General features: G+C 51.0%; 1 protein-coding gene across 3 annotated transcripts in view; it reads left to right on the forward strand.

Annotated features, from left to right (window-relative positions):
* POLR1A (RNA polymerase I subunit A) overlaps positions 1–7,543 on the forward strand; it is an 87,510-nt gene extending 79,967 nt beyond the window's left edge. For all 3 annotated transcript variants that reach the window (XM_004029560.5, XM_063695731.1, XM_055378164.2), the window contains one exon: positions 270–7,543. In XM_004029560.5, the coding sequence (XP_004029609.3) occupies positions 270–370 (101 nt within the window). In that variant the 3' untranslated portion in view covers positions 371–7,543. The remainder of the gene's footprint in view (positions 1–269) is intronic.
* The last annotated feature ends 3,196 nt before the right edge of the window (positions 7,544–10,739 follow it).

A 10,739-nucleotide genomic window follows, 5' to 3' on the forward strand; every position in this document is an offset into this window, starting at 1 on the left:
CACCAGTGGGATCTTGGGATCTGAGGGGAGCGGGGGCGGCTGGAGGAGGCTGAACAGCAGACACGACAGCTGCCTCTACGCTTTGAAGGAACAGGAAGAGGGCCTTCCCTTCTCAAGTGCTAGAGCGGGGCTGCCTCCTGATCCCATCAGCTTCAGAGACTCAGGACCCACCTGAGTCCCGAGGCTTCAGCGTTCAGCCCCACAGTCCCCTGATGACATTCCCAACTTCTACCTCAACACCCTGACACGTGTTCTTGTGTCTCTGTCAGGATCCCACGATGAGCTGAGGTCTCCTTCTGCCTGCCTTGTGGTCGGGAAGGTCGTCAAGGGCGGGACAGGCCTGTTCGAGCTCAAGCAGCCTCTGAGATAGCAGCTACCCCGGCACCATCTGCCCAGCTCCAAGGACTCTCGGTGAGGGCGTGGCCCAGCCTGCCTACTGCATGAGAGGACCAGGAGACAAGAATCCAGGGCAGTTCCAAGTGACAGTACAGAGCACAGCAGCAACCTTGGGCCTGAAAGCAGTGGGCCTCTGAGCTGGGCCAGCTTCACCTGGAAAGTGACAGTTGCTCATCCTTGCCCCTCCCTGTCTCTGGATTTTTATCAAGGTTTACCAAGTCTTCTGAGTCCCCCTGAGATGGCTAGGGCCTCACCTGTGCTGCAGGAGGCCTCTGTGGCATAACCCCTAAGGAGAAGTCCTGATTCACGATTCACTGAGAAGACCAAGGGGAAGCCGTGCTTTGCTGCTGGGGACCCCAGGCACCTCCGGAGTAGGGAAGTGGGGTTCTTTTGCTGTGAGTGGCCAGGGACAACAGATAAGATTCCTGGGGGCTCCCGATGAGCGGGAACATGGAGCCTGCTGCCCAAGGCCTGCTCCTTCCGGCTGCTCCAGCCCCTGGGGGCAGAGTCCACAAAGAGTCCCCATCAATAATTCTTCCCTGAGTCAAGTACAGCATAGCACAGTCCTCCACCCACCCAACCTCTCTGCCTGGCCAGGGTCCTGGCCCTGCCACTGTGTGGCGAGGTGTCCTTCTAGACCACATCAGCCCCAAGGCTGGGAGCAGTCGCTCCAGGGCCGCAGCAGTTCACTCCCACACATAGAACCCAGGTCACTGCTGGGGCGATTGAACAGGTTGCCTGGCTTTTCTCTGCTGTCAGTTTGGTGCGGAGGCCTATGTTCCGCCCCATACACCCCACAGGCCCTGCTTATGGGAAGGAACACAGGCCTCCAGCCCAGAGGACTGTGCCGCCCTGTTCTTGGTCGTCCACATTTCCTCTCCCTCTAGCACCAGCAATACATTTCCCTGGCATGGACAGAAAAGACAGAGAGGACTTGTACAAAGGCTTTGTAAAACCAGAGGCTGCTTCTATCTTTGTCTACTGTTATTTCAGCTCAGGGCGGGTAATAAACATCATTGGAACTAGCTATTAGGAAAGAAAAAAAACTTGGTTTTTTTTAAAACATTTTTTTCCCTTGGTTTGCAGTTTCTGCATTTGGATTTGAGAACCCAGGGCAGGGATTTTCTTGGCACAGTCAGGTCTTGGGTCCCTCTTCTGTGCTTTCTTGTCTGAGGCCTTAGGGGGAAGAGCTCAGCCTCTGCAGCCTCCTCCACCTCCACCTCTGCCCCTGGCCTGCCTCTGCTGTGACCTCCTTCCAGAGCTAGCTGCTGGCCCTGTGGCCAGGAGAAGCACAGGGGAAGCTGTGCTAGCCTTGGTCTGGGGTGGGGAGGCTGCTGCTGTGACCTTAGGGGTAGGGTTGGGGATCAAGGGAGGCTTTGTCAAGGGAGAGTGACCATGTTGCTCCCTACATCCATGCAATAGGACCCAGCCTGCACCTCCTAGGCCTACACTGGGGAAAGCCCGACAGAAATCAGTACCTCCTGACAGGGTCTGCCAGGTTCACCAAGGCATGGGCACAGAGGAATATGACAGTTTTGAGGCAGGCAGGAAGGGCCCAGCCTGCAGGGTAAGACATTCATTCTTTGAGTTAAAGGCCATATTCACTTGATGATTTCTACACACACTAGAATTGTGAGATTGTCCTTAAAGGAGATCACAAAGTAACCTGGTGACTGTGACACAGGGTCCGTGGGTTCCATCTCTCCCAGGCACTGAGGGCGCAGAGGCGAAGGAGCAAGCCCTGCATATTGGCAGGGCTGTGACCATCACACTTAGATCAGACCCCCGACCTGTGTTGGGATGTGAGGGATGCCCTCCTGCCCCACCCATCCACATGGTTCCTGGGCAGCTCTGTTTTATTCCTGTGTCTTTCCTGATGGATGAGTATTAAGACAGCATGTCTGGTTTTTAAACAGACATTTGGGAGCTTGCACATCCTGATGAGCAAGGACTCTCACTGTGGTGGCCTTAGGGAATTACACACTCACTTTGGTGGTTCTCTATGCTCGGAAGCCTCTGAGAGTGGCCTTGGCAGCTTAAGATGGCAGAGGCTTTGGAGTCTTCTTAGGACTGTAAGTGCCCATTGAGGATGCATTTGAGTTTTGGAAAGTAGGCCCAAGTCAAATCTGATGGATGGACTCAAGAACATGGACTAATCTGCTTTGTCATTTTTAATCAAAATGTAATGGAGATTGATCATCTGGTGGGGTTCACAAACTTTTCATGGGAGCTGTGAGTTCTTTTTTTGAGATGCACTTTTGCTCTTGTTACCCAGGCTGAGTGCAATGGCGCAATCTCGGCTCCACTGCAACCTCCACCTCCCGGGTTCAAGCGATTCTCCTGCCTCAGCCTCCCAAGTAGCTGAGATTACAGGCATGCGCCACCACGCCTGGCTAATTTTTGTATTTTTAGTAGAGATGGGGTTTCACCATGTTGGCCAGGCTAGTCTCGAACTACTAATCTCAGGTGATCCGCCTGCCTCAGCCTCCCAAAGTGCTGGGTTTACAGGCGTGAGCTACCGTGCCAGCCAGAGCTATGAGTTCTTTCAGAATCCTGAGATGCCATTAGCTAGCCACTGTTTGGACATCCTTCTCACCTTGCCCTTTGGGGTGATATCCATACCTACTTGCTTGCTTCTAACAGTTTTTTTATTTGTTTTGTAGAGATGGGTTTTGGTTTATTGCTCAGGCTGGTTTCAAACTCCTAGGCTCAAGCGGTCCTCACACTGTGGCCTCCCAAAGTGCTGGGTGGTGTGAGCCACCGTGCCTGGCCAGTTAATTTTTTTTAGTGTCTCTTTTCTGGGTTCTCACCAGAAACACTATCAGCATTCCCACAAATATTCCTGTGAGTCTTTGAAACATTTTCTATCCTGCACTGAGTAAGAAGAAAACCGAGGAAGGGATGAAGCACCTTGTCTCATCCCCAGTCTGGAACTTGAACCTTCTTTTCTCTTCACTTTGCCCTACCCCCAAATAATATGTACAAATGTCTGTATCCATTGAGCACTAACTCCCTATTCCTTCCACCTCCCCAGCCCCTGGCAACCACTGTTCTACGTTCTGTCTCTATGAATTTGACTTCTCTAGGTCCCTCATACAAGTGGAAAAGTACAGCATGTCTTTTTGTGACCGGCTTATTTCGCTTAGCATAATGTCCTCAAGGTTTATCCATGCTGTAGCATGTGTCAGAATTACCTTCTTGCTTGAGGCTGCTGATACCTCATCATGTGTATATACCGTATTTTGTTTAATCACTCATCTGTTGGTGGACACTTGGGTTGCCTCCACCTCTTGGCTGTTGCAAATAACGCTGTGAACATGGATATACAGATATCTGAGGCCAGGCCGGGCGTTCACACCTGTAATCCCAGTACGTTGGGAGGCCGAGGCGGGCAGATCATCTGAGGTCAGGATTCGAGACCACCCTGGCCAACATGGCGAAACCCCATCTCTACTAAAAATACAAAAATTAGCTGGGCGTGGTGGTGTGTGCCTATAATCCCAGCTACTCGGGAGGCTGAGGCAGGAGAATCTCGAACTCAGGAGGTGGAAGTTGCAGTGAGCCGAGATTGCGCCACTGCACTCCAGCCTGGGTGACAGAGTGAGACTCCATCCCAAAAAAAAAAAAAACAAAACTCAGACCCTGCTTTCCTTTGAATATATACTAGAAGTGGAATTGCTGGATCATATGGTAATTCTTTAATTTTTCTGGGGGAACTGCTGTCCCATTTTCCACAGCAGCTACACCATTTTATGTTCCCACCAATGGTGTACAACAATTTCAATTTCTCCACATCCTTGTTCTTGTTGATAGTAGCCACCCTAATGTGTATGAGGTGCCATCTCGTGGTTTGGTGTGGGCTGTGTTTCAATCAGATGTTGGGACCCTTAAGTGTTCTGCACCTGTGGAGAGTTAGGAACTACTTAAGGAGTGTCTGTTGCTTGCCAATCTTAAAATTTTTAGTTTGCACCTGAATCAGGGGCTGTCGGAGTCCAGACTGCTCTTGAAATAGAAAAGACTGGTCGTTAAAGGCTGGTTCGTTGAGTCTTTCATCGTTGAGTGATACCACCTCTGCAGATGGCTCAGTGGGGCAGCACCGTACCACAGCCTGCCCTTGAGGTTGTGTAGTTTAGATAGGTCACAGAGTTGCTGGGCCTACCGCAGGTCTCCTGACCCTGGTGCAGTTTTACTTCAATCACAACCACCAAAATAGCTACAGTCAAAAATTCCAAAGTTCCTACACCATCAACCTCCACCCCACTTGCGTTCAAAGTCCACTTAGAGGCTCTCAGTTTTGCACCTTAGAAACACTTAGGGAGCTTTTTAAAAAGACTGATTCTGTATTTTTAGTAGAGATGGGGTTTCACCCACCTACTCAGGATGCTGAGGCAGGAGAATCACTTGAACCAGGGAGTTGGAGGTTGCAGTGAGCCGAGATTATGCCACTCCATCCTGGGCAACAGAGTGAGACTCCGTCTTAGAAAAAAAAAAAAGATTGATTCTGGCCGGGCACAGTGGCTCACGCTTACAGTTCCAGCACTTTAAGAGACCCAGGCAGGAGGATCACTTGAGCTTAGGAGTTTGAGACTAGCCTGGGCAACACAGTGAGACCCCGTATCTACAAAAATTAGCCAGGTGTTGTGACATGTGCCTGTGGTCCCAGCTACTCAGGAGGCTGAGGTAAGAGGAGCAAGTGAGCCCAGGAGTTCAAGGCTGCAATGAGCTATGATCGCACCATTGCACTCCAGCTCGGGTGACAAGAGTGAGACCGTGTCTGAAAAAAAGATTGATCCCAAGGCCTTGCCCAGATTCTGATTTTATTGGCCTGGAGTGTGGCCTAGACATTAGAAAATCTTCAAGAGTGTCTAAGGTGCAGCGGAATTGAGAGCCATGGACAGAAAAAGCCCTAAATTGTGGAAATGCACAGCCATCGTCACCACCTATCGGTACGATGACATCTCAAGGAGTCACTGGCCCTAGGTTTCTGCAGTAGGATCTTAAGATCTGATCTCTGCCCTTGAGTGCACGTGCAGTAAAGCTGTCATCGTGCCATGACAGCTGTCTGCAAGGACTTTACAGTGGGGTCCAAAGGATGCCACCATCAGCTCCACCTGGGGCTCAACAAAGCCTGAAAGAAGAAAGGGATGATGCTTCCAGCAGATACCTGGAGGCCTGCAGCTCTGCCAGCCCAGCACAGCGAGCGAGGCCATTTGTCCAGCAGGGGCAGAAGGAGGGAACTCAGCCAGCCTGCGTTTCCTACAAGCAGCTCCATGAGAGGTTTCCACTTAAAATGCTAAATCATAATTATTTAATCAGATTCGTTCCTTAAGTTCTTTAAGCAGCATCGCTGTCCTACCATGAGTGGTCATCAAGGAGCAGGGTTTAACTCAACTCTGAGTTACCCAGCAGGGTACCTGGGTAACTGCCTGGGTCGAGGTACCCAGCAGGCTTCATGTGCATGTGCACACTGCCCCCTGATAGGACCTGGTTTATTCACAGGCTCAGGTGTCACTGCAGCTCCCCAGTGACTATCTTCGCGCAAGTTGGACTCAATGGCCTGGGAGGTTTGTTCCAGCCGACATACCTGACCATGCCTATCCTCACCATTCCCTCCCCCATGCTGCATCCATCCAACCTTGATCTCCACTGTGTCCCAGGCACCCTAAGATGCACAAGCTATGTGGGCCCTGCCCTCACAGAACTTGTAGTCTTCTGCCCCAAACAAGCCAGTTCACCATCTTCATGATCAGGCCAAAGGTTGAGGTACCCAGCAGGCTTCATATGCACATGCACACTGCCCCCTATAGGACCATGCCTTGCCCAGCTGGCTGCACTCTAGAGGGTGCTTTGTAGGAAGGACAGAGTGGAGAGGACAGTGGGGAGGTACTTGGGTGTTCAACAGCCAGAAGGCAGGGAAACTGAAAAAGAATCAGGAGTCCAGCCATCCCCTCCCCACCTCCTGCCCCCACTTCCACCCTGGCTGCTGGCCCTTTGCCCTTGAATATAGGTGATATAGGTGTGGCTATTCAGTTCCAGTCACAGTGCTGCCTCTATGTCTTTTGCAAGCTGGGGTCTTCCTTACTCAGAAGGCCTGGAGGCCCTGCCAGATGCTGCCTTCCGGACTGGCTGCCTGCTGCAGTGTTTTCACGGGAGCCAAGCCAGCCCCGGGCCTGTAGCCTCCCATGTGACAGAGTTTCAGACACCACAGTCCTCAGCTGGACCGCAGTAAACACTTGCCTTCTCCAACCCATGATTCTTGCTTGGAAACATGAACCTGATGTTCCACGTGCATTCAGCCAATCAAACCTCAAGAATGTGATTGAGCAGTGAGGCTGCGTTTTGGGCAAGACACTGAGCTCTGAAATAAGACTTTTCTTGGAATCTCAGGCCCTCAACTTACAGTGGGACCCTAAGAAATGCACTTCAGTTTCCTTTTATGTAAAATGGTGATAAAATTAATTGTGTTCATTAAATTGCACACAACTATACATGTTTACCTATATACTAAGTGGTTCTCAACTTGGGGCAATTTGCCCCCCAGGGGACATTCAGCAGTGTCTGCGGACATTTTTGGTTGCTACTGGAGGGAGGTGCTACTGGCATCTAGGGAGTGGAGGCTAGAGATGCTGCTAAACTACAGTCCACAGGACAGTCTCCACAGCAAAGAATTGTTCAGCCCCAAATATCAATAATGCCGAGGTTGAGGAAACCCTGCCACATACACATAGATGCGGGTTAACTTGTTTATTTTACAAAGTGGAATCATTTACATTTTAGCCATTCTGATAGATGAAGCAGTGGCATCTTTTTTTTTTTTGAGACGGGGTCTCACTCTGTTGCCTAGGCTGGAGTGCAGGGTTGCAATCACGGCTCACAGCAGCCTCGAAGTCCCAGGACCAAGCAACCCTCCCACCTCAGCCTTCCAAGTAACTGGGACTACAGGCACACAACACCATGCCCAGCTAATTTTTTAATTTTTTTGTAGAGACGGGGTTTCACCATGTTGCCCAGGCTCAAACTCCTGAGCTCACACGATCTGCTGCCTTCACCTTCCAAAGTGCTGGGATTACAGGTGTAAGCCACTATGCCCAGCCTCATTTGTACTTCAGTTTGCAATTCTCTATTAATAAATCTAAGCATCTTTTCACATGTTTATTGGTTATTCTGATTTGCACTTCTGAGAACTGCCTATTTGTATCCTTTGCCCATTTTTCTTTTGGGTTATTGGTATTGCTTTTGTCAGTTTTAAAGAATTGTATTTACTATAGATATAGATAGCCTTTTGTCACTGTGCTAAACATTTTTCTCCCAAGCCAGGTAAAGAATTCAGCGCAGTCCCTGCATTGTGTAAAACCTTGAGTAAAGATGTTAGCTCTTGGCCACCCAGGCCAGTGGCCACCTTTAGACTTTGGCTAGGGCTTCTGGAGCGGTTTTTTTTTTTGTTTGTTTTGTTTTTGTTTTGTTTTGTTTTGTTTTTTGAGATGGAATCTCTCTCTGTCGCCCAGGCTGGAGTGCAGTGACACAATCTCGGCTCACTGCAACCTTTTCTAAGGTACATAGATTGATTGAAAAAGCACAGCTGGGCATGGTGGCTCATGCCTGTAATCTCAGCACTTTGGGAGGCCGAGGCAGGAGAATCACTTGAGGCCAGGAGTTTGAGACCAGCCTGGCCAATATGGCAAAACCCCGTCTCTACTAAAAATACAAAAAATTAGCCAGGCATGGTGGCACACACCTGTGGTCCCAGCTACTTGGGAAGCTGAGGCACGAGAATCACTTGAACCTGGGAGGTGGAGGTTACAGTGAGCCAAAATTGTGCCATTGCACTCCAGCCCGGGTGACAGAGCCAGACTCTGTCTCAAAAATAAAATTTTAAAAAAAGGCAAATTACCTATTGTGATGGATAAGAAGACTACACTTACAGCAGCATGTCCAGTTGTGCTGGAGGGGACTGTAGTAAGAGCAGAAAATTACCAGAAGTCAGGAGCAACATGAAGCAGCCCTGCCGTCATTCGTGGCTTCTGTTTGGCTCGCTTACAAATGCAGGGGCTCACTTTGACCTGGAGCTCACCAGGTGCAGGCTGGCCCCAGTCTTTTATACCTGTTCATCCATCCACTCCTCACAACCACCCAGTGAGGGAGTACGGTGACTCTCCTCGTCTTACGGTAACTCACCCAAAGACATAGTCATCAAGTCGTGGAACAGGAATTTGAAGCCAAGCAGGTGTCTCCAGAGTCCGGGTCCTTAATCTCCTCTCTGTGTCCACCCCCTTTGCTTGGACAGACCCTGAGGATGGGACTTTGTTAGAGGCTGCCCTGCATGTGGTATGGCGGGTAGATGTGAGGGCACCAAATGCCTCTCCAGGCCCCAGAACACCTCTTCTAAGGTATGTCTCTAGGAGCTACAGACGAGACTACTAGGAGGTGGGGTCTGCAGTTTATCTAGTTGGGGAGCTGGCAGCTCACAAGAGATGAAATTAGAGCAAATGAATAACAAGCAGTCACCTTAAGGAACTGAGACTCCCAAGTGATGGCCCAAATCAAAGCACAAGTCAATATTGAAGAGTTTGAGGAAATAGTTGTGGGTTAACCCAAAGGGATCTTCCAGCCTTGGGGCTTTCCTGCGGAGAGGACCTGGCTATGGACTGTACCAGTTACAAAGAACCTCTTCATGATATCATCTCATCAAATCCCCACAGCCCGGCGACACATGATGTCCTGTTGGCCCCATTTCACAGTTGAAGAAATGGATCTAGTGGTGAAGGGGAGGCCAGGTCTGCTGCCCCTCTTGGAGCTGTGCCTTTGCGTGGGGCACCTCTGGCATCGTCCTCGGGTTCTGACTGGTGTTGGGTGACATCTCCTAGGTCGTGCTGATCAAAGTGGCTAGTTCTCTCCTTTGAAAATAGGAGGCCCCTGAGGAATGAAAGCCAGGTCGGTGAGGGAGGGAAGGGAAGGCTACAGAAGCCTGGAGGGTGGATCCATGGGAAGGTAGCCTGCGGGGCTCAGCATGGGGGGCAGAGTATTGAAAAGGGGAAATGGAACAACTTGAGCCAAGGCCACTCCACTGCCCATAGGATGTCTGTCCTGCTCACTGTACTTCTCATCCGCCTTCCATCGCGGCCTCTGAAGGCCTGGCCTGGGCGGGCACAGCCCTGTCGCAGGTGCTCTTCCACAAGCCGGCTCCTCACCCAGCATCCTGCCGCCTGGGGACCACCCAACCCCAGGGACAGGGCTGCCCGGGCTCTGCCTGGGCTCTCACAGGACCTGGCAAGCTGCCCTGGCCCCTGGCCTGGGACACGGTGTTTCCCTTCCACCCGCAGGCTGACTCATTGGGATTCCTCCGCGTCCGGTCACAACAGGCTGGGGCCCTGGGCAGCCGGCGACCATCTGGCCCGCCCAGCTCTAGACTCTCTGTTATAGGCCAAGACTCTGTCTTTTTTTTTTTCTCTGTAGTCCCAATTTTAATGCTCAATTAAATATTGGACAAAGAAGGAAGGAAAGGGAAAAAAGAGAAGGAGGAGGGAATCCATGTGTCCACAGTCCTCAAAAATGAACATCTTTTTCTCCTTCATTTTCTAGAGCAGTGGTTCTTACAGTGAAGTCCCCAGGTAAGCAGCAATGGCAGCCCCTAAGAATGTGTTAGAATGCAGGCCAGGTGCGGGGGCTCACGCCTATAATCCCAGCACTTTGGGAGGCCGAGGCAGGCAGATCACTTGAGGTCAGGAGTTTGAGACCAGAAGGCCAATGTGGTGAAACCCTGTCTCTACTAAAGATACAAAAATTAGCGGGGCATGGTGGTGGGTGCCTGTAATCCCAGCTACTTGGGAGGCTGAGGCAGGAAAATTGCTTGAACGCAGGAGGCAGAGGTTGCAGTGAGCTGAGATCATGAGATCGTGACACTGCACCCCAGCCTGGGTGACAGAGCTACAGTCTGTCTCAAAAAAAGAAGAAGAGAAGGAGAAGGAGGAGGAGCCGGAAGAGGAGGAGTTGTTACAATGCAAATTATCAGGCCGCACCCCAGACTCCTGAGTCAGAAACTGCAGGGTGGAGCCTGTTATCTGAGTTTGAACACTATCTGGGGGATTTTCACTCATGCTCCAGTTTGAGAACCTCAGCCCTAGAACTGTCATGAGGAAGCCATCTTACCTCTAGTCTGCCCTCTTTTTAGCTGTTTCAGCCCCAGAACTCTCCTGGGTTTGTGGAAATAGCCCCAGAGGCCCCCAGCCCCTGCAGACAGCAGCTCCTGTCAGCGCCCCAGTTTGACCCGCAAGCGGGCTGGGCGTGGCAGGCCTACAGCAGCAGCAGGTGCAGAATGAGCCGCCAGCTTCTCTCTGCATCCTTTG

Source organism: Gorilla gorilla, chromosome 12, assembly GCF_029281585.2.
Source record: "Gorilla gorilla gorilla isolate KB3781 chromosome 12, NHGRI_mGorGor1-v2.1_pri, whole genome shotgun sequence".
NCBI classification, from domain to species: domain Eukaryota; kingdom Metazoa; phylum Chordata; class Mammalia; order Primates; family Hominidae; genus Gorilla; species Gorilla gorilla.